General features: G+C 26.5%; 1 protein-coding gene across 2 annotated transcripts in view; it reads left to right on the forward strand.

Moving 5' to 3' along the window:
- wcy (WW domain-containing adapter protein with coiled-coil wacky) overlaps positions 1 to 23,616 on the forward strand; it is a 37,075-nt gene that overhangs the window by 2,610 nt on the left and 10,849 nt on the right. For both annotated transcript variants that reach the window (XM_087163938.1, XM_087163939.1), the window contains exons 2-9: positions 1,766 to 1,799; positions 10,616 to 10,784; positions 14,030 to 14,157; positions 16,403 to 16,533; positions 17,349 to 17,440; positions 18,716 to 18,970; positions 20,731 to 20,796; positions 20,872 to 21,082. In XM_087163938.1, coding sequence (XP_087020064.1) covers positions 1,766 to 1,799; positions 10,616 to 10,784; positions 14,030 to 14,157; positions 16,403 to 16,533; positions 17,349 to 17,440; positions 18,716 to 18,970; positions 20,731 to 20,796; positions 20,872 to 21,082 — 1,086 coding nt within the window. The remainder of the gene's footprint in view (positions 1 to 1,765; positions 1,800 to 10,615; positions 10,785 to 14,029; positions 14,158 to 16,402; positions 16,534 to 17,348; positions 17,441 to 18,715; positions 18,971 to 20,730; positions 20,797 to 20,871; positions 21,083 to 23,616) is intronic.

The following is a 23,616-nucleotide window of genomic DNA, read 5'->3' on the forward strand; positions in this document are numbered from 1 at the left end:
GAAACTGTACAGATGTCCCTTTTTGAATATTCAGCTAGATTTCGTTATAAAAAATTGCATCATTATTTTTCATTTATTCAGTAGACACTAGAAAAGTAAAATTGCCTTTTCAAATTTCTCTTGATAAATTTTTTTTTATAGTTCTTGGCTTAATTTGTTCTCTTAATAACAGTTTTATTGCATCATTTTTTACATTACCTTTCAAGTTAAAAATTATATGGTCTTAGTTTTAGACTTTACGGTAAATTTACTTTTGTGCTGTTAAACCCGTTATATTCCATCTGCCAATTTTATAACTTAATCTCGAAAATTTAAGATTTTCAAGTTGTAAGATAAATAAGGTTAAACTTTGCCTTAACCAACGATAATTACGTTTAAAATTTTCATTATTTTAAGAATGACAGTTTTTTTAAACTGTTATAGATATATGTTAGCTGTAAAAAGTCCAGGCAAAGCCATGTCTTAGGCTTTTGTGAACTATACAAAACACATTAATGTATGGGGAATGTCAGAAGATATTTCTCTTTTTCAGTATAGTGATTATTTTTTTTAAATTATGCTATGCTTCTGTAGCATTAAAACTATATTTTAGCTTAGTATGTTGGAATGTTTTTAAATATTATAAAATTGTTCACTTTGGAAAATAGAAATGTAAGCTGTTAAGAAAAAAGCACATAATTCGACTAGTAATTGATAGTTATGAATTGAATAGTTTGTGTTGGTTTCGATTTTTTTTTTATGATTTTGGTTTTCTAACTTGGCTCCCTCCTAAGTGTGGTTCTGTTGGATATTTTCTATATGAACAAACAGGCTTTTTCAAGCATTATTAAGCAAATAATAATGTAAATTTCAGACATAATAATGTGTAGATTGGTATTAAGTCTTGTCCATTTGTGTTTTGACATGTTAGTTTAATAGCTATATTGCTCTTTTTTTTAGATTTCAGACATAATAATGTGTAGATTGGTATTAAGTCTTGTCCATTTGTGTTTTGATATGTTAGTTTAATAGCTATATTGCTCTTTTTTTTAGATTTCATTACTAAATTTAAAATTTAACTTAGTTTTTTTTTTTTTTTTTAAATAACATTTGTTTTTAATTTTTTTTGTGCTATAATTAACAAATGCACAATACTTCCAAAATATTAAGACATCCATGATTTATAAGTTTAAGCATTTCCTATGCTATATTGTGTAAAAGTTGTTCTTATTAGTCCTTCTTAATGACATGCTTTTAAGCTTGATAAATGCCAGATGCATACTTTATGAGCTCCGGAACAACATTTAACGGGCACAAATAATATTATTTTCATATTTTATCAAAGAAAAAACTATTCTTTAAACTTTTTTTACTGCACTTAGATTTTAAAAATGTCTATTTTTGTAAATATACTAAGATATTAACTTCCACTCATTTTATTAGTGCTTTTTTCTGTTAAATACTATTTGTTTACCATTATATATTAATTACATTATATATACAAAAGGATTCTTAGTAATTTTTTTAAAATTAATATTAAAAAAGTAGATGGTAAGAGAAAAATAATAATGCATATTTATGAATGTTAGAATTTTCTTATAATTTTTTGTCTTAGAAGTAAATTCTCTTATTCTTACATGTAACTTATGATTCTGGTGAAGTGATAACATTTCAATTATGTACAAATTGAATTTCAATTATTTTAATTGAATAGTAGGAGGTTCATTCAGTGGACCTCCCTATATTTATTTCTCTAAAATGTGTTATTGATACTATTTTTTTCCAGGTATTTTGACAGAAACCAAAGCCATTCTTATGAGGTAAGATATTAATTAAATATTTTTAAACATAATAAAGCAATTTTTTTTTAGATTATTTACATTTATAAAATTTAAACTAGTGAGGTTAACAATTGTTGGTTTAAAAACAGACCTAAGTAAAGAATTTAGCTATTAACTTGCTATTTTGACATAGTTCTGTTACTTTTCATACAAATTTTGAAAACTTATCCATCAGAAGTAAAATAAGTCATTGAATTTGAACCTGAAGTAAAATATGACATTTTTTAATTAGAGTATTTTATGGTGTAAGGATTATATCTGTACCAGTGTATCAAAAATCTAATCGGCATTTATGTATTTCTACAAGTATTATTACTCATATTTTAACTAATATATTGTATGTGAGTCAAACATTAAATATAGGGGAGCCTGAAATAAATCCACTTTTCAGTATTTTTTTTTTTTTTTTTTATCTCACTAAAAAATTAAACCATATAATTTTTTTTAAAAAAAAGATAAATCAATTACTTACCCCATAGAGGATGTTAGACCATGTAACAAAACTGTATTCAGAAGCAATTTTAAATAATAATTTTTATCCGATACAGTAATTGCATTATATTTGTTGGCATTTAAAATTAAAAATTCATTTTTCAAGATTAAAAGATTAACAAAATTACAAGTTTTTAAATCTAAAAAAAAAAAGGTAATTCTTACTGCGCACAATTATTTATTTAATTTTATCAATGAAAAATTTTATTTAGTATACTAATTGATTTTGCATAATGAAGCAGGACAAAATTGTTTAAAATAATTTATAGCCAATTAAATTTCTGAAAAGATTTGTCAAACAATAACTATACCATGAAAAGCTTGAAATTTCTTGAATGAGATTGATAATAATAAGAATTATATCTTTATACATTGTTCCTTTATATCCATTTGTTAGATATAGAAAAATGTTTTTATTACTATTCTACACAAATTTACATCAAATGCAATCTCAAACTCTTATGCCTGTAAAAATTTTGTTTTTAATCATAATTCTGTTTTAAAAAAGTTAGATTTTTTTTAAAAATTAAAATACACAGCAAATTTCTTATGTAATTTTTATAAGTGTAGGTACAAAATAATTAAAACAATATTTCAGGCAAATTTTATTTAATATGAATAAAGCTTGTTTATTGCAGTGTTTTCTGGTTAAAACCAATGTAGCTGGTTTAAACCAAACATTTTTTTTAAAACCAAGCTTGGCAAATTTTATTATTTAATATGAATAAAGCTTGTTTATTGCAGTGTTTTCTGGTTTAAACCAATGTAGCTGGTTTAAATCAAACATTTTTTTTTAAAAACCAAGCTTGGCTTTAAAAAAAAATGAAAAAAATATCATTTAAATTGCTTAATTATCTGTTGTTTATAAATGTTTTTACTTTAAATCTAGTCAAATGAAAAAATAGTAAATTTTCCCACAAAAATCTTCATAATCTTGAACTTAATTGCCAATGTGAGTCTGTGTTGCTTTAAATGAACATACATGATTTGTAATTTTTAAATATTTATTATTGCTCTTCTACAAAAATGTATTTGTAAAATAGATTAAGGCCAGTAAATTTAAAATTAAGTCATAATATTTCTTAAAATAATACAGACCATAAACAACTACATGTTCTGATGGTTTTTTAAATTATTTAAAAAATACAGTTTTGGAACAAATGAAGATGAAAAGATGTTTTAATACATAGTGCTTGTTACAATCAAAAGCATAATGGAAAGAGGTGCTTTGCAGACTTAAGGACTTTATTTTTAGAATTTTTTTCAGTTTTTCAATGTAAATTAATTTTTTTATTGTATGTCTGTCGTGTATTTTTAAATTATTCTAATATTTTCAAAATACAATGTTCATATAAAATAGTAAATTCAAAAATAATTACAAATTCTCATAATTCATTGAAAATATTATCAATTATAAAATATTTAATTCCACATTATTTATAAAGAACTTTAATGCTTAAAGCTTTATTAGGTTAAAATAAAACTCAAAGAAATTTTATTTTATGTTATTCAATCATTAGTACTTAAACTTGCCTTTTCTTCAATTTTACCTATCTATATTGCCCTTCCTTAGTATTTTTCATCATTATTCCATTATTTTGAATGTTTTTTAATTGAAAAAATACATTACCCTACAATTTTCATGCTGTCTTAATTGGAAAAAAAAAAAGACATGATCATTTTATTAAATAATATGAAATGAGTGTTGTAAATTTAATACTGCAAATTAATGACATTTTTATATGCACTCACAAATTAAAGAGAACTCGTTCTTTCACATACTTTACTAATTTAACAATTTGATATTAAATTTTTATTTGTATGTTAAGTTGAAATGTAAAGTAATGAATAAGCATATTCAAAATCTTAAGTTATCTTTTTTTTATCATTTTAGTATGTTTATGGAAGAAAAGTTGGTGTTATTTTCAATTATACCAACTTTACTGACAATATTAATCAATGGTTGGAATAAAACTCCAGTCCCCAAAAAGAAATTGTTTTGAAAACTCTTTTATTACATAAAATTTGAAATATAGACTAATATATGTTGACAAATGGTCTTTTTGAAACTTTAAAGTTGCTATAATGATGATTTTTTAATTACAAAAAGAAATTTTAATATTCTAGTAATTATTTATGCCAAAAATTCCTTATATAAAAGCTAATATGAAACTTTGAATTTAAAGGTTAAATTACTTAAAGTGCAGATTCCACAGAATCTTTTTCTTATTTTACCGTATTAAAATGTAAGTTTTTTTAAAAGAAAAAATTTCCCTTACATTATAATTTGGATTTTATGTAGCTGCTAGACTTTCAAATATACTGTTTATTATAAAATATTTTGCTAACTATAATAGAAAAGTATTTTTATTTCAGTTATATGAAAACTTAAATAATAAAAGAAATTATGAATATAAAGAGAATTCTTCTGATTAAAACTATAAAATCTACTTAATATAATTGTTTTTAATTATACTTATTAATATATAAGCATATACTTAAAAGAATTTTATATTTTAATTTAATATTTTAAGTATATTATTAAAAAAAAGCATAATGTTTCTGTGAGTACCATCATAGATTTTAATAGTTTTAAAAAAAATTTTTCATCAAGAACTCTAATCCTGTTCTGTAACCTTATTCAATTAATTACTTAACATTCATAAAATCTGTGTTTTGTTATACAGTGAAACTTGTGTATAACGATACTGTCTATAACGATAAACCTGTCTATAGCGATATTTCCATGAGGTTCCGGTGAAATTCCTATTTACTCAATGTATTTTTAACCTGTTTATAGCGATAACCACTTTACAGTTAAACATGTCTACAACGATAATTTTTCCTCTTTTGATAGTTGATAGTTCTATTCCGATTTTTCTACCGTTGGAAAACGACTCCCCATCGAGCCTAAATGCGAGATAACAAAATGTTTTTTTTTTCATCTCCTTTGTATGTAATATTCTTTCGTTGCTTCTGAGAAAAAAAGCCACTTTTAGGGGAAATTAGAGCACTAGAAATGGGTGAAGGGGTATTGTAGGAGGGAGAGACCTTCGGTAGAAAAACGGGTGACACACTGACGAGACATCGATGCGACGCGACAAGAGGGGAATTCCTATTCAATAGCATTAGGATGCGCAGAGGTAATGTGCACGTCTTAATGCTGTTGAATAGGAATTCCCCTCTTGTCGTGTCACTGTCGCATCGATGTCTCGTCAATATGTAGTCCGCCTTAGGTGGGGGGAGGGGGAGTTTCTCGCCAATGATGATATCCCTGCTTTAAAAAGAACACTCCGAAGGTCAATCGTCTTGCTTTCCTCACCATTCATTAGCTGTGGAAAGGAGACAAGTTGCAAGTGGGCGCTCTTTTTTCAGAATGGTCACTTTCAAATCTTCTCATTCATAAGTAAGTCCTTATCGTTACTCACTACGGACTGGCATGTTTTCCTTGCAATAAAGTTACTTTTAATTTTGAAGTGATGGCTCGGCGTAAAGCATTATCTTTTGAAGAAAAATTAAATATCATATCGGAAATTGATCAAGGATTGAAGCAAGTTGTCGCTGCTAAGAAATATGGGATTTCACAATCAACAATAGCTACTTTTTTGAAGAAAAGAAAAGATATCGAAGATGCTGTGGAAGGAAGAAAAATTGATGGTAAAAGGAAAAGATTTAAAGGTGCAGTTAATGAGGATGTAGACAAAGCTACCCTAAGATGGTTCCACGAAATGAGACAACAAAATGTGCCAATTAGTGGTCCAATGATTGCAGAAAAAGCAAGAACATTTGCGTCTTTGCTAGGCAACAACGAGTTTAAAGCCAGCAATGGGTGGATTACATCATTTCGAGAACGTCATGGTATTGTTTTTAAAACCATCTCAGGTGAAGAAAAGTCAGCTCCAGTCAGTGATGTTGCATCCTGGAAGCGACGAGAAAAAGTGACTATTGAAAAAACTTATTCTCCAGAAAACGTATACAATGCTGATGAAACTGGCTTATTTTATCAGCTCATGCCAGATAAAACAATGGCATTTAAGGGAGAAAATTGTAAAGGAGGTAAAAAATCAAAACAGAGGTTAACTGTTCTACTTTGTGCAAACAGTACTGGAACCGATAAACTGAAGCCATTCGTTATAGGCAAATACTCTAAACCTAGATGTTTTAAGAATGTGAAAAGTTTACCAGTTGAATACAAGGCAAACAAAAGAGCCTGGATGACAGAAGAAATATTTAACAACTGGCTGCTTGATGTGGATAAGGAGATGAAAAGAAAGAAGAAGAAAATAGCTCTCTTAGTTGACAACTGCACTCCTCACAACAATCCTCCAAGTTTGAAAAATATAAAATTGTTTTATTTTCCCCCAAATTGCACGTCGATTCTACAGCCATTAGATTTGGGAATAATAAAATGTTTCAAAGGATACTATCGAAAAAGATTAGTTCAGAACGTTGTTTATAATCTGGATAATAAATTCCCAAATCCTTATGCAGTTGATGTAAAAAATGCATGTGATTGGATTTCCGGAGGGTGGAATTCATTGACACAATCCACCATCCAAAATTGTTGGAAGAAAGCTTCTTTCTTTGAGGATAAAAGCAACGGAAACGCAGAAACTGAGCTTACTGAAATCACTGATGAAGAAGAAAAATGTGTGGCAGGCTTAAATTCGATTGTCAGTGATTTCCAAAGATCATCTAATACATCATTTCTATTTAACGTAGATGAATTTTTAAATTTAGATAATGATGTGTTGGTTTTCAGTGGTGCAAGTGATGAAGAGATTTTATCAGAAGTTATCCCGGGTGATCAAAGTGATGAGGAAGAAGCAGCTGACTGTTCTCAAGACAGGACTCAAATTTCACCCGAGAATGCCATATTGCTAATTAACACTTTGCAAGATTTTGTTGCAACATTACCAAATGTAACTGATGTTCATTTGAATTCATTAGATGGACTGAAAGCTATGTGAATGGAAATGGCAATTGCTTCCAAAAATAAGCAAACAAAACTAACCGACTATTTTTCTAAATAATTTCTGTTTTGATTCATAAAATTGTAAGTAAATTTTTCTTGTGTGCTGTTTCATAATTCTAAGTAAAATTTTCATTTGGAGCCTATAAAAGAAGTTTAATTTATCATTTGTTTTAAACGTATACTTTTAAATTTCAAACCTGTCTATAACGATAACCTGCCTATAACAATATTTTATTTAGGTCCCTACAGTATCGTTATAGACAGGTTTTACTGTAGTATAGTTTCTTACAGTGATGTTATAGTTTTTTACAGCTTCTTGTTTTACTCAATATTATCATCACAGTGTTTTCACTACAGCGCGAGAACGCGAGAATCTCGCATATTTTTTTCTTTTCTCGCATTAAAAAATGATTACCGCGAGAAATTCGCTCATTCTATAAACCAATTTCAAAATTCGCGAATTTCTCGCATTTTGAAAATAATTTCGCATTGCGCCATTTAGAATAAAATCCGTTTCACTTTTCTTCCTGGATCTTTCATTATTTTCAACATCTGCCCCATTATCTAGCTTCCCTGTTTACCAGTATTGTTAAAATCTTTAAGAACTACAGAACACCATTCGTCTGAACCTCTTTCAGAACGCATTTCTCTGCAACCACGTGTTTACTGTAGGTAAGGTTTCTTCATGTAAGACGTTAAAATTTTTTGCGCATTAATGCAAGGTGGACAAATACCTTGTAAAGGCAATATCTTCTACTCCGAAACGGACAAATGAAAATGAAACAAATGTGGGTAGAAACGATCAAAACGAAATAAATACGCATTTGAGTTACCTAATGAGAATAGCTGATGAAAAAGTAGATATAGAACATTTTCCATATGATGATGCAGCAAAAATATTCAATACTTTAAAGATTAGAAGATATTAAAAATTTATTATAATTAAAGAAATGATTTTTTTCATGTCTCTTTGTGTTTTTGCTTTTTAATTTTTAGAAATCTCACTTAACTTTTTGAAATCTCACCCTGTTTTTGAGAAAGGGTGAGAAATTCTCACCCATTTTTTTTCTGCGATGAAAACACTGTCATCAAGTAAAACATGAATGCCTAAATCGGCTTTGTAACTGATATATTAGATATGTAACTGTTTTAGATTAACTGTATTAATTATTTCATTAAATGTATTCATTATTAACATTTTAACTGTGATCTCAGTTTTGATATTTTTTTAAATAACCTTTTCAAAAGCGAAGCTTAAGTTCATAATAAGGCTTGATTTCCCTTAAAATTATCTCAAAATAATGTTTATTCCATTCTTTTATTATAATATTGTTTATGTTGCTACTTAAAAGAATTCCATTTAAAAAGAACTTTGAATCAGGTTTTATGCAATTACAAATGATATAACTGTACACTTGGTTAGGTTGTTTAATAGCACTTTCCTAAGTATTAAAATCAGATTATCTAATTGTTTATTCCAGATTTATTTATTTTCAGAATTGATTGCTTTAAACCACAGTTCCCTCTTCTTTTTTTTTTTTAAATTTTTTTTTACAATCTGTTCTATTATTATTATTTTTTTAAATTTTCTATTTATGTAATTTTTCTCAGTTTGAATGTAACCAAATGAAAAAATACAAAGTTTTTTCACATTTTTAACAATTCTAAATTTATTTTCTAATGAGAATCAATTTTACATAAACATAAATCTCCAATTTTTAAAGAGTTTCTTCAATAATAACTATGTAAACAATGTGCCTTAAAAATGCTTAAAACGAAATAGAGCATTACTAAATCCATGCTCTGAAAGTTCTAAAAATTTGTTAAAGAATGTATTAATCAAAAGAGTTAAGAGTTTTGCTAACTTTTATTTTTATATACTACTTGTTAATGCTACTGTCAAAAGTATATATAGGAATGAGGTGCTTTTCATAAATTTTATTTTTTCAGCGTACTTTTTTACAAATTTGTATTGTATATGCAGTATGTTTATATTCACATTATAATATTTTGAAATTAAATTTTTTATACTATATTTAAAAGAAAAAAACTTTAAGGAAAAATATTAAAAATTCATATAAAACATTTTTAAATAAATTTCTTATTATTTGTTGCTGCAATACATCAATAAGAATATTGTTATATTTAAATCTCCCTTATATTAAAAAAAATGACAAAAGAGTAATTTATTTTTTTTGTACTTTTTTCTATTAAAAGTAATTAGTATGTACTAAAATATATCTTTACTATTTTTAGTTAAAAAAGATTTCTCTGAAATATTTGAAATGCTTTTTATTGATTTAAATACTTTAATTTGGGAATTAAAATACTATTTAGCTTTTTGGTTTAAATGAATAAATAAAAACTGGTTTATACCAACCTGTTAAAAAAAAAAAAAAAGGTTTTTTTTTTTTTTTTTTTTAAATTCTAGGTAAACTTGCCACCTGATTAATTTATGTAACTGGTAATTGAACAATAGTAATTTGTTTTGATGTAACCCACTTTTTAATTAATGGACCTAATTATGTCAACAATTAGATTCTTGTCTTTTTAAAAGTTTTATAGCAATATAGTCTTGAAATTGAGAAAATTTCCATTTTGAAATTTTGTTTTTAGATTTACCAATTAATTCATTGATTATAGAACCTGACCTTGTGCAAAATATTATGTTCTTGCAGAATATTTTACACATATAAAAGCGCACCAATCAATGGATCGTTAAAATGTTTAATGTAGATTTAAAAGTTTTGATTTGTTACTTAAATAATTTATTTGACTGTTAACTGAACAATATCATTTGTTTTTAAAGCATTCACTCTTTAATAAGTAAATTTAATTTTTATTTATTATTAAATGGAATCTTGCATTTTAAAAGTTCTATAGCAATGTCTCCTGTAATTTTATTTGGATTGATTTTCATTTAAATCTGTTGATTAAGTAGCCTGATCTAATTAAAAGAACTGTATTCTTGTAATAATGTTTTTTTTTTATTGGTTAATTTGACATAATATTGACCCTCTGAAGTAATTTTTGTCATTACTTGAATTAGATTTTGTCCAAATGAATTTTATTTATCTTAAGAACGAAATTAAATTTCTTTAACCAAGTGTTGAATTTAATCAAAAAATAAAAGGTTCTGCAAATAATAGCAATTAATCTTTCAAAAATTTGTTTTAACAATGTGTTAATAAATTGTAGATTTTAAAGAAGAAACTATGTCTAGGTAATTGGTCTGGGAACTGTTTCTGATAAATGATAAATTTTATCAGAATTGATAAATTTCCTAATCAAAATTTATCATTTGAAATAAATTTTATTTACCTTTCAGAACACGGGTAAATTTCCTAAACCAAATGATAGATCTAATGAAAAGGTTAAAAGTTCTCCCCTCACAAGTAATAGTGATGTATCCGGTAGAAATGATGTACTAGAAAACAGAAGTAGTCCTCGCTATCATCGTACCAGCTCTCAACGAAAAGACAAAGACCATCATGAAGGTTAGTTAGCTCTTCTTCTTTTTTAAAAAAATGTTATTTCTATAATTAATTTGACTTTTTTATGATACTTCCATAGATACATTATTATTCAAAATCTCAACATCACTAATTTCAATTTTCAATGTGGATGTATAAGCAGTTAAACTTACTGAACAAAAATATTTTTTTTAGCAATGTATCTCTCATATAATAATGTCTTGCTGTTATTTGTTCAAATATTTCTGTCAATGCTCAATTTCCCCCCCCCCCCCTAAATTTTCAATAATCTAAGTGCTTCTAGACTTTGGAAACTTAACTATGATCCGGTTTGATTTAATTATTATGTCAAGTCTGATAAAAATTGCCATGTCTGTTACTGGATATATATATAGCACAATAAATACAAAAAGAATAAAAAGAGAAAATTGAAAAAAAATTAAAAGAGTTTTATTTACCGTGCATAAGCTGCAAGTATATAGAACTCATAAAATAGGTTTAGAAAGTAGAGAAAACATAGGAAAAATGAAAGAAAAAATTACAGAAAAATAAAAAGAGGCAAACAAAATTATTTTCGAAAAAAATTTTAAAATAATTTTTAATAAAATTCTGCGGAGAATATATATAATCTCTTCAGCTCACACGATTGTGTCCGCAAAAGATGTGCTTTCTAATATTGTATAAATATAGCCAAAGCAAAATATATCAATACAATAGTGTAAGGAGCACTAAAAAAAAAAAAAAAAGTTTTTTTTTTTTTTTTAAACAAAATAGAACACATTAAATAATAATATCACATAAAAAGCAGAAAATAAAATGTTTGGAAAAAACAGGGCAAAATAAAATCTGTAAAGCGAATAGCGAATTCAAATGAACTTGCATAAATGAGAAAATTTTCAGGAATGATTTAAAATATTTTCGCAATAAAATTGCCACATTTTGTATTTATTCTTTTATAAACTGTCTTTATTCTGTAAGCTTCAAAATTTAATTGATCAATTCATAGCATTAAGAGGATACATAAGTAATTATTTTTTATGTTAATGCGATTTTCATCCGGCACCAACAGTTTAATTTGAACCTATTAGCAGATTTAATACAATCAATTGATTTTTTATAGAATATGTACTATATTTTAATTACAAATTTAGAAAATTTAAATTTAATTTATAGTTTATAAATGTAATTGTTCTAAAAAAATGAAGTTTCTCTCTTTTACAGAACTGCCTAAATTATATTCTATTTAAAATTGTTTATTGTATACAAAATGATAGTCAAATTATAATGAAAATAGAATTGAACTAGATTTAAATAACTGAGTATTCTTATTTTGAGAAATTTATTTTAACCTCAGTACTAAATTTCATTCAATATGAAAGATTTTTTAAAAAATAAGGTGAGAACATTTTTATGATCTCTTGTAAGATAAAACTGATGTGACTCTATTAATAAACTATCTTTTCTTTTTACAAAATTTTTCAAGAAAATAACCATAATTGTAGTCCAACAATATTATAGTTTCTTTATAATTTTAATTATAAGTAAGATTATGATGGTATCCGAATGAATGATGATCTTAATGATGTGACTCTTAATGAACTCTATTCAATTCATTTAATATGGTGAATTTTTATTATTCTTTTCCCCATTTGTTGTGCAGATTAATGCTTATATCTGAAATTTATTTATATTCATGAATTATTAGATCTGCATGTTGAACTCTTGTATTGTGAAATTAATTTTCTTATAAAATGTATAATATTTGATATGTCTTTCTATCTAAAAGTAAGTTTTATTGTTCATTAAATAAAAAGTTATTTATCATTGATGAAATATTGCTGTTTATAGCGTAGCATAATTGAGCTTTTAATTTTTCCTATAAAAGTTAAGGAAATTAATTTCTTAGATTGAAAAGGAAGCATGTAATTATGAACAGTAAACAATTTTTTAATCTTAAATAATTAACTAACTACTGAAATTTTTTTTATTAAATTTTAAAACTTTTTTTCTAACTACTAAAATTGTAAAGTTAGTATTGTTTTAAATGAGTTCTCCAATTTTTTTAAGTTGCTGAAAAATTTGAGAACTTTTAACGAAATTTACCTGGTTCATATGGTTTAAAATATAATACTTATTTCATACACTTAATGCATGCTTCACTTGTGGAAAGCTATGGAACAGAAACTGTAAAAGTAAATGGTTAAGCTTTATTTATTTTAATTGTAAAAGTGGAAAGTTATACCTATCTATTCCATACCATGCTGGTTCATTCTTTTAGAGAATTTATATTATGGTAGACCCCTAAGTGTTGCTTAGTTTTTTTTTTTATCATTTTGTTGGTCATCAAATGGAACTAACTATACCATGAAATCAGGGTTTGTGATTTATTTAAATTTTTCTTTTAAAAATAAAGAAAAAATCAGATTTTTTTTTGATTTAAATCTGATTTTTTAAAATTTAAATCAGATTTTTTTGATTTTTATTTTAATACACTGTAAGAATTTTGATTTATGATTAAAAAAATTTTACAAATGTTTAATCAAAATTAAATTAATATTAAAACTGTATTATAGCAATATTTTAGAAGCTCTAACTACCTAAAACAATTTTTCATTATAATACATAGCTTTGAATGCATAGCAACCATTTTGAAACAAATGCATGATTGAAATTTAGAGACTAGATGAAATAGAGAATTTAAACCCTATTTTTGGCATATTATGGTAATTTCTTTTTAAGATAACCTCAAGCTTTAAAAATATACATTTTCCACCACTAAAATATAATGTAGATTTTAATTCCATGCTTTTTCAATCAAACGGTAGAATTTTAATTAACATTATTTTTTTGTGAAAAAAATTCATGTTTATTAATTACTTTCTACATGTATGCAAGTCTATATTAGGACAGTGTTAAATGTTTACTTTAATCTGTACTTTCAATCTCGAGAATCAAAAGATTTTTAAAAATGTAATTTCAAGTGTGTTAGAATTTAACACACATCAAGAAAGTAATTTCGTCAACTAAAATTAATTAATGCAGCAATTTAAAATAAATTTTATAACTAAGAAAAGAAAATAATAGAAGTATCAATATTTTAAAACGCTGTTTTTTAACTTTTTAAATCAATCAATATATATATATATATATATATATATATATATATATATATATATATATAAAATTAGTTGATTTAAATCAACAAACCATGCATGAAAAATATTAAGAAAATCTGAAAGTTTTAAAAAGAATTTTAAACAATATTTCAGATTCCAATAAATCTCCTATTGTGAGAAATGAATCTAAATTAAATAAAGATTTGAAGTCTCAGTCTTCCTCTGAAAGAGAAGGTTCATCTGAAAGGTACCATAGCAATCATGATAGGAATGCTAATGAGGTAATTAAAATTTAAAAAATTCTTTTATCTGAATGTTTCTAAAATTTTAATTGAATTTGATAAGTCTTGTTTTGGAAATGTAAGTAGTTTTACAGAAAAGGTGCTTATTTTCGTCTTTTGAAAAGTGCTTAATTTCCCCTTTTGCAAAATGTTTTTTTTTTTCTTCTTCTTTACCATGTCGATTATTGCCACGAATTACGCAAAAAGTGTGATTTTCATGTTGTTCCTTTTAAAAAATTTTCAATTCATTCAACCACAATCCATTTTTGTATGTAAAAGCGCTAATCATTTTTATATGTTTGATGAAATACTTGCGAATCCGCATGTGCATACACCGAGCTGCATTCGGCTGGAAGGTTTCGTGCACTCCTATGCTATTTATGAGTGCTTAAAGGGTACTTATTATTTATTGAAAAATTTGCTACGCACCCTCTAATATGGAAGTAATAGATTCTCATACCTTCTAACTTTTTCGCTTTTGACAGAAGACTTCCAAATTTTAGACCTGTTTTACGATCTTCCAATTGGAAACAAAACTCCTCTTTATCAAAAATTGTTTACATTTTTTCTTTTTATACCATTTTGTTTATTCCATATCTCGATGCATAATTTGAGTTTTCTAACTCCTAAAATTCTATCAAAATTAGGGTGTCGACTTATGCACCTGTAATAAATTCATACATCCGTTGATCGTGAAATATTAATGCATTGTAAACAATGGGGTAGATAGGAATAACTCTACCCCATCAGAAGGACTTCATTAAATTATTATTTTTAAAGTTTGTTGAGACTAATTAAGCACTATTACAGAAAGTACTCTATAAAAAAATAACCTAATTTTCCAATTTGGCAGAAATAATTCTCGGTAAAATTTAAATTCACTGAAGGTAGTTTCTGTATAGCAAATATTTTTTTTCTGTTCAATATCCTGTGGTAAATTATTAAAAATGAAGAAGAAAAAACATTGTTAACGAAATTTTTAAACTGCTTCAAATGTGGAGATTTATGTCGTGTATAAAATCTTCCTATTTTGGTGAAATCTTCCTTTTTTAACTTCAATTTTCCTAATTCATACTTTCTGAAATTTTTAGTTATGGATTCTTCACTATGGACATTTGTGGCATGGTATTAGTTGATAATATTTGAGTCTCATTAACTACCTTTAATTCTTTTTATTAATTTCAGTTTTTAAAAGTGCTTTTAATGGTAGTAATTATGCCACATCCTATAAAAAGTTCGTTGTATTATCTTTCGAGATAGACTCATCTTCCCTCAAAAATAATATTTAACGTTAAACTAATCCTTATCAAATTAAAATTGGAAGTGTCTATTGCTTCTATTGTATTCTTCACAGAGAAGTATGTTTTATGTTAGCTGATATTATTTCCCAGGAAAATTAAATAAACTGAAACTTTAAGGGAACCAATTGAAAGTAAAACTGCAACAATTTTATATTTTATTAATACTTTAATTTACAATAAAATAAGTTTAAAAATCTATATTGTTTAAATTTATAAACCTTTTAGATTTGATTTGATATATTTTCCTTTTGTCTGTTGTATAGTTTATTTTCACATCTTACTTAAAATCACCATATGTTGGTTTAAAAAAATGTCAGATTTAATAAGTATAGTGTTAATTGCTATCTTTTTAAATTTTTCCTGTGACTTACATTTTTAAAGAGTAACAGATATTATGAATTGGCAACTAAAAATTTTTTAAAAGATTTAAATTATAAATTTTAGACTTCTCAAATGCACATGCACAATAAATCTCAAAGAATAATATATTTAAATGCAGTGTATTTAACCTGTTTAAATTTTTATATTTGCTTTTTATTTACCTTGCTTTATGTTCCTAAAAGGTTTGTATGTACTTATTTTCTTCATCTTATAAAAGTTTATTAAATTCTAAGCTGACATCAAGTTTTTCTATGATGAAATGATTAACTTAAGCTAATGACCTTATGAGTTAATGAAATAGCTGCCATTTTTTTTATCATAAACTGAAGCAGGTTGTTATGGAAGACACATTGTTTAAGACCTTTATTTTAATTTCTTTCAATATTTGTTCATTTAATGATCTGGTTCTGACAATTTCCCTCATATTTACATGCAAGTATATGATTTTGAATGATGAAATAGATTTTTTTAGAGTTTATCAACTGTGATTATCATATCCAGAAACAAATATTCATTTAAAAAGTGTGCATATCACTAAAATATATGCATATATTTTTTTTCAGGATGCTGAAAAAAGACTTCCAGTCATTGATTGGTCCGAACATATAAGTTCTTCAGGGAAAAAATATTATTATAATTGTAAAACAGAAGTTTCTCAATGGGAAAAACCTAAAGAATTGATTGAATGGGAAAGGTATGTCATTATTTGGTTTTCTCATTTGTTTGGTTATTCGTACGTTTTGATTCGTAGTATTTCTCTGAATGTATTGTCTTTTAAATTGTTAATAAGTTATTTTTAAAGAGTCTAAACAATTACAGATAGAAAGTCATAACTACCAAGTCTCCTATTTTTTAACAATGACTCCTGTATTTTGTGACTATGTCCTGTTTACCCATATATTCTCAAGTTTCTTCGTATCTGTTGAAGAAATTAAAAAAAAAAACAATTGGTGATTAAATATTTGCTGAAGACAAAAATATTTATCTTATTCCTCAACAGATGGTGCTATTGCCAATACTGCAGTTTGTTGAGTGTTTATGGTTTAAGTATTATAAATAATGGTTTGAAAAAGTCTTCTTTAGATTAAGATTTATATACATATTTTTTACTTCGCTAAATGTAAGTGCTTATATTTTTTCCAATTTTGATTTGCATGATGTATCGAAACTTTACTCGTAGCATAAAAAATGTCGCTAGTAAAATCATCGTTATATTATTTCTCCAATGTTGGCTAGTATGGAAAGTGTTTGTTTGTTGTATTTTAAATTTAATTTCTTTTTCAAAATTAGGTAAAATAAAATGAAACTATAATTTTCTGTGCTTCTTTAATCTACCTATTGAAATCTTGATAGTTAAAAGTTAATTGAAATTGTTTTCTTCTTTGACTTTTTTAAGTTTAATAACCATGTTTAACTTTTTTCTTAATATACTACTTTAAATTACTAAACTTGATATATAGTTACATTGTTATTCTATGTAAAATTCTCTCATCATATTTTTAATTTCAGACATCAAAATTTAAGCAGGCTTCAGTATGATACAACCTCACGTCCCAAAGATAGGAGTCATGAACGACTTGGTGGTGCTGGAGGTAGTAAAAGTAAGTTAAGACTATGTAATAACTAAAGGAAGAGTTTGTCTCTTCTGAAATATTTAGACTAGTGTCCTCAAATTTGAACAGTGGGTTTTAAGGGAAAGTTTAGCCTTCAATTTTGAGAATCATTTGAATATTTTTTTCAGGAGTTATTAATATTTCATTTAGAAATTAATTAATATTAGGATAAAAATTAACATTACAATTAGATTTGGCATTGCAAATTAAATTGCTGACGCTTTCTCTTTCAATTATTTAAAAGAAAAAACAAGCTATGTTTACTAACTTCTAGTTCAATTTGATCAAATTTATTGCATGATCTTTAATAATTTTTTATTTGTTGTGCGAAGTAGGCTTAATGATCAACATGGATTGTTTGCGAGGGCTCTGTCGTGAATTAGTATTTTAATTATCAGAAATCACATGTTTATTTTGTTGATCATTGCACTTTAAACTTATTTCCATAAAACTAAATTAAGTCATTGAAATAAACAAAATATTTGCTAAAGAGCAAGATTTATGGGAGAAATTGCTTAAGTTGGCCGTGATCAGTATTATAATTTTTAGTGCCGAACAATACACAATAAGTATAGTTAACTTTATTTTGATGACTGGAAATTCTCTAAAGATGTTTCTGTAATTTTATTATGTAAAGTATCTGGAAAGGGCAACAAATTATAATAAAAAGAAATTATAATTATTTTATTGCCTTTTACCAAGAATCGGTATTTCACTTGTATTATCTAAAAATTTTAAAAGAACAAACTTTTGACAATTTTGTACTAAAGAGCAAAATCTATGAGATAAATAGCTTGATTGTGATAAATTCTGTCATTCTTTTGATATCTTTTATAGATACAGGGTTGCCACTGCACAGGGAGAATAGGGAAAACCTGGAAAATATAGGGAATTTAAAAATCACCTAAAATAACAGGGAATATCGATTCCCCCCCCTACAAACTGGGAAAATACAGAGAATTTTTTTTCTTATTTTCGTCTTTTAAAAGATGGTGACCATTTTTTAAGAGCAATTAAAACTAATAAATATAGTTAGCCCAATATAGCTCATAAAAGAGCACAGTAATTGTTGTGTTTCCTCTTAATATATTGCATTTAATATGTACAGGGAATTTATTTTCAAGATTTAAATGGCAATCCTGAGAGATTATTTTAATAATAATTATAAATATCACATAATTTAATTTTAAAATATTACTTTAATTTAATTAAAATTAAGAAATAAGATTCCTGTATCTTTAATAGATAGCGTTAACTTTTCAGATGCTCATTCCCAAGAATCACTAGATAATTCGATTGATAATAGTGATTCTCACTCATCAAGAACAGAGTCTGCTACTCATAACAGACTGCAAAACTCTGCTAGCCATTCCTCTTCAACAAATTCGTGCCCTAATGCTCAGGTTTCCCATTTACCATCTCCATCTGAAGTAACACTTGCAAACCTGCCAAAAGTAATCTCAGAACTTTCGGGAACAAAAGGGTTTCCTGATCTGAAGGGATTACCACCTCAAGAAGGTAAATAATTTAGAATGTTTCTCTATTTCAGGTTGTACAAGAATTTTTTTTACAATAGTAATTAAGTTCAAAAACTATAACTTTTTTTCTGAAAATTAAATATATAAATCTTTATTATTTTTTGAGAAATCTTTCGACTTGAATAGTCTTTCTGCAATGCCTTTATTATAGTGTTGATTTGTGTTTTTATTCTTTGTTGAGATATAGTAAAAGAGTTAACATCTTAATAAAAAATTATAACATGTAGACAAGCATCATCAAGCGCTCATAGTATTTGTTGCAGTTATAGAATTTTCAATTGGCATCACTTATTCTTTTTCATCGAAACCTCCTCTCAGTAGAAACATTTAAAATAGAGTTTGATATTTTTTGATTGATAAACCTTGGTGTTTAAGATGATGAAAAAGGTATTTCATAAATTTCGCTCTACCAACATCGTCAAATTTAAAGATAGCACTATGATTCGAGCATTGCATATCTTTCTTCCTCTTTGACTTAAATAGCATGCTTCTTACAGTGAAACACTAGGGTGAAATGAAATGCCAAAGCTTAGCTTTATATATTGCTTAAATTGACAATATGTCCAGGTGCATTTCATTTATGTCATTGAAATTATCTGCTTTGACAAGACATGGAACTAAAAAATTTTCTTGGTCTGTACCTAGAGTTATCATTATTCATACTATATACAGTGGTGGCCAAAAGTGTGGACATTTTTTGAAAGTTTCATGTTTTTCAACTTTGTGTGCTTGTAGAATATATTAATTTTCACTTAAATACAAACGTTTATATATCAAATTAAAGGTAATTTAATGTAGAATTTAATAATAAATACAGTATTACAATATTGGTATTACAAAAAAAGTTATGCAACTAATAGTAAGATCTATCTTAGATTTGCATTTTTTTAAAGTGATACTTACACAATCATTACTTAGTAGCATAACCCTTATTTTTTAAGACAGCTTCACAGCATCTTTTCATTGAGTGAACGAGTGTTTGGAGCTCATCTTTCGTAATCACATGGTGCCAAGAATCAATTATAGCTTCAATAAGTTGTCTTTTAATGGATGGACGTTTTTTTTGTACAAGAATTTTCAAACATCGTCACAAATTTTCAATTGGATTGAGATGAGGGCTGTATGAAATGAACATAATTTTTTTTTGTAATACAGATATTTTAATTCTGTTTTTGCTATTGAATTTTACATTAAATTACCTTCAATTTGATATATAGACATTTGTATTTAAGTGAAAATTAATATATACTACAAGCACACAAAGTTGAAAAACATGAAACTTTCAAAAAATGTTCACACTTTTGGCCACCACTGTATATTACACAGTTTTACGTGCCTATCTTATAATACCATTATATAACATTTTATGTTTTCCTGAACATCAAAGGATATTGCATCATGTTTTTGTGATCTCCCTAAACATATACAGTGAACTATGCATTGTTTATTTGACATTTATGTGTATATATAGAAAGAGAGAATATCAAGTTTTGTGTACTAGCTTATTTTTCTGTTAAATAATATATATATATGTGTGTTGGTTTTCCAGAAAGATTTGCACTGCCATAATATTTTTATAAATTTATTTTGGTTTATAAAGGTTTTAAATATTATCTGATACTAATGTTTAAAATATCATTACTAAATCTTGTATATTAGGACTTATTTGTCCATGATAAAATTTATTTTGTGCCTTTGTTTTGTAAACTTGGTATTTAAAAAGACAATTTTTATTTATAGCTCTGAGAACAATACAGCAGGCTCTTTTGTTAACTAAACAAGTTACTAATCTATCTCGGACCACAGGTAATATTGAAATTCTTCAAATATATTTACTTCAAACGTGTTGAAAAATTTATAATTTTATTTTATTTTGATTAGATTCCCATCATCAGGCAAAGTCATCTGTTTCTCCTGCACAGTCCCAAAATCAAGTGAATCATCATTCTGTATCTGTTCATTCAAATAGTTTACCAAGTAGTGCCACTCTTCAAGTCAATTCCACAAGTGGTGCTCATTTTCCCGATAATAAAATAGACATCGACAGGGAAAGAACCACACCAGATTCTGATAGCAGTACTCACTCAGTGAGGTAAGCATTGTATATTTTTTTCAGATAGTTTTTATTCATTCTTTGACTTTTGAATAAGATTTCAACCTTATTGCATGGTCATCTCAATTATAATTATTACAGGCCTTCCCACTTTCTGGCTTTAAGTCCATTCTCAGGACCCCTGTTGCAGAATTTTTTCGAGTTATCTGCAACAAAACTCTCTAACATTCATATCGTTCTGCAAGATACTTTTAATAACAAACGTATATGTTACTAATTTAGAATAAGAAAAGCACTGTATTTGCAAAAAAAAACTATATAATTTTTTTAAATTCAAGATGTAATAATTTTTTATTCTAATAAAATGGGTGATGTTCTCGCATTTTGTTAGGGGGGATGCAGGAATTATTTTTTATTTGCATTTTATAAATAATCATCTCTATAAGAAAAATAATTAAAAATCTGAAATCCGTAATTGCCAAAAAAAGATTGACAACGAAATCAGCTAATCGAACTCCTCAAATGTGTGTTTCGTTTCGAGATTAGGTTGTTGTAATAAATAATATTGTATAAAATATATCGGATTTAAAGACCTTGGAGATATCAAAAGCAATAACTGCCAAAAATGTGATAGAATTATTGCCTTATAAAGTAAACACTCAAATGCACGATCAGAATTTTACACTTTGTTTGAAATATATCTGGATATTTAAAATCCGCATGCAAATCAATATTAATAAATGCGTAAATACAATCAAAACATTGCATCGTTTTATGATACTATCGGCGTAAATTGGGAGCTTCAAAAAGTTTTCATCTAAATGCATGATTCAAATTTTAACTTTCCAAAGGAAAAATCATTCTGCAGGAACTCTGTAACGTTCTGTGACAATGTGATAACTTTCAGTTTTTGTTTATATACAAGTAATTAATTTAAAAAAAAATTTTTTTTTTTAAAATTACAACAACTATTTTAAAAAACTGAGGTATTTTGTTTCTTTTCAAATCTTTGACTTGTTTTATTGTTTAGTTCTCCGCAGGGTTGGCAAGTTTTTGACACATGACGGTCTTTGCCAGTTTTTACCATGGTTTTTACCGTCATGTCAAAAACGTCAAAAACCCATAGTTTTGGTAAAATAATTTTGAGTATTTGGTAAAATAATTTATAAGTATTTGGGAAAATAATTTTGAATCTTCTCAAATTTTGGACTCATTCATACTAAACTTAGAAATCGACTGGGCAATGAAAAATGCGCAAAATTAGTCACTTGCTATCGTATGCTTCGGCACAGTGACCCAGACTACTGAACTTGTAATTAAGTTTTGTTTATAGTGCTTTTTCAACTGAATAAAAGTTTTTAACTTGACAAAGTAGCAGTAATTCTTGACTTAGAGTTTGTAAGTAGTTACAAGTTTTGAAAGTTTTGTTTAGCTTATTTCTATATTTAAATAATGCCAAATTTTAAACTCTTTTTAGTTCTTGAATTTATTAATAGTTCCAAGCTTTTTTGTTAGTTTGTTTATTTCTAACAATTAAGAAGTGCAAAATTTTGAATCCTTTGCAAATCAAGCTATTATGATAAAAGTAAGTATCACTATTTTCAATAAGTATATTACAATATTTCTGTATGAATGTATATCCTTCTATAAGAATACATGTATATAGTTGAAAAATCAATAGAAATCATTTACAACATTCATTTATAAAGGCAATTACGTGAAAATAATATATTATCCTCTATATGCCATAAATTAAAGAAAGCAGTAGGTTTTTGACAGTTTTTACCGGTAAAAACACGGTTTTTACCACTGTCATGTCAAAAACCCAACCCTGGTTCTCCGTAACAGAAATACATAACAAGATTATTTACTCTAGAGTAGAGTTTCTTAAACTTTAGGGGCAACCCACATTGCAGATCCCACGACCCCAATTAAGGTCACATTTACGTATTTGAGATCCAACTGTTATGGTACCTCATGTCCGTGGAGCCATCTTTCATTTCAACCATCTCTGATCTTTTACTTTTTTCTATTGCATATTTGTGCGAGATAACGTTTTCGTCTTTTACCACCTTTAAATAAGTGTCAATCAAAGGAAGAGTTTCAACCACTTAGATTTTTCTCCTAGGTGGTCATGATCCTCGTAAATTTTACTTTTAAGGGATACAATAAATTAACATTCATTTCTTTGAAAATTTTGTTCACTCTTATGAAATATTTCAAAAACATATGATACCCTTGGGTGGTTTATTTTAAGGTTAAAATTCATGTGATATTCTCATCTGATATTCTGGGTTTTGTTTTTGTTTAGACTTGGCAGCTCTCTGGGCATATGTTATTTATCAAAAATGGGTACATGGGACCAAGGTATATAACATACCAAGAATATAATATTATTTTTAATGCATTTTTCTTTGTAACATATTGCACTAGATGGTATTTTTTTACCAATTTATCAACTTTCTTTTTAAAGAATAATAAATCGTGTCTATCAATTATTTTGTTGGTTTTCCCATTTATATTAATATATATCATTGTTTTGTGCAAAATTAGTCTAGTATTTTTTGTAATTA

Source organism: Parasteatoda tepidariorum, chromosome 5 (genome assembly GCF_982258835.1).
Source record: "Parasteatoda tepidariorum strain Cologne lab strain chromosome 5, Ptep-v5.0, whole genome shotgun sequence".
NCBI classification, from domain to species: Eukaryota; Metazoa; Arthropoda; class Arachnida; order Araneae; family Theridiidae; genus Parasteatoda; species Parasteatoda tepidariorum.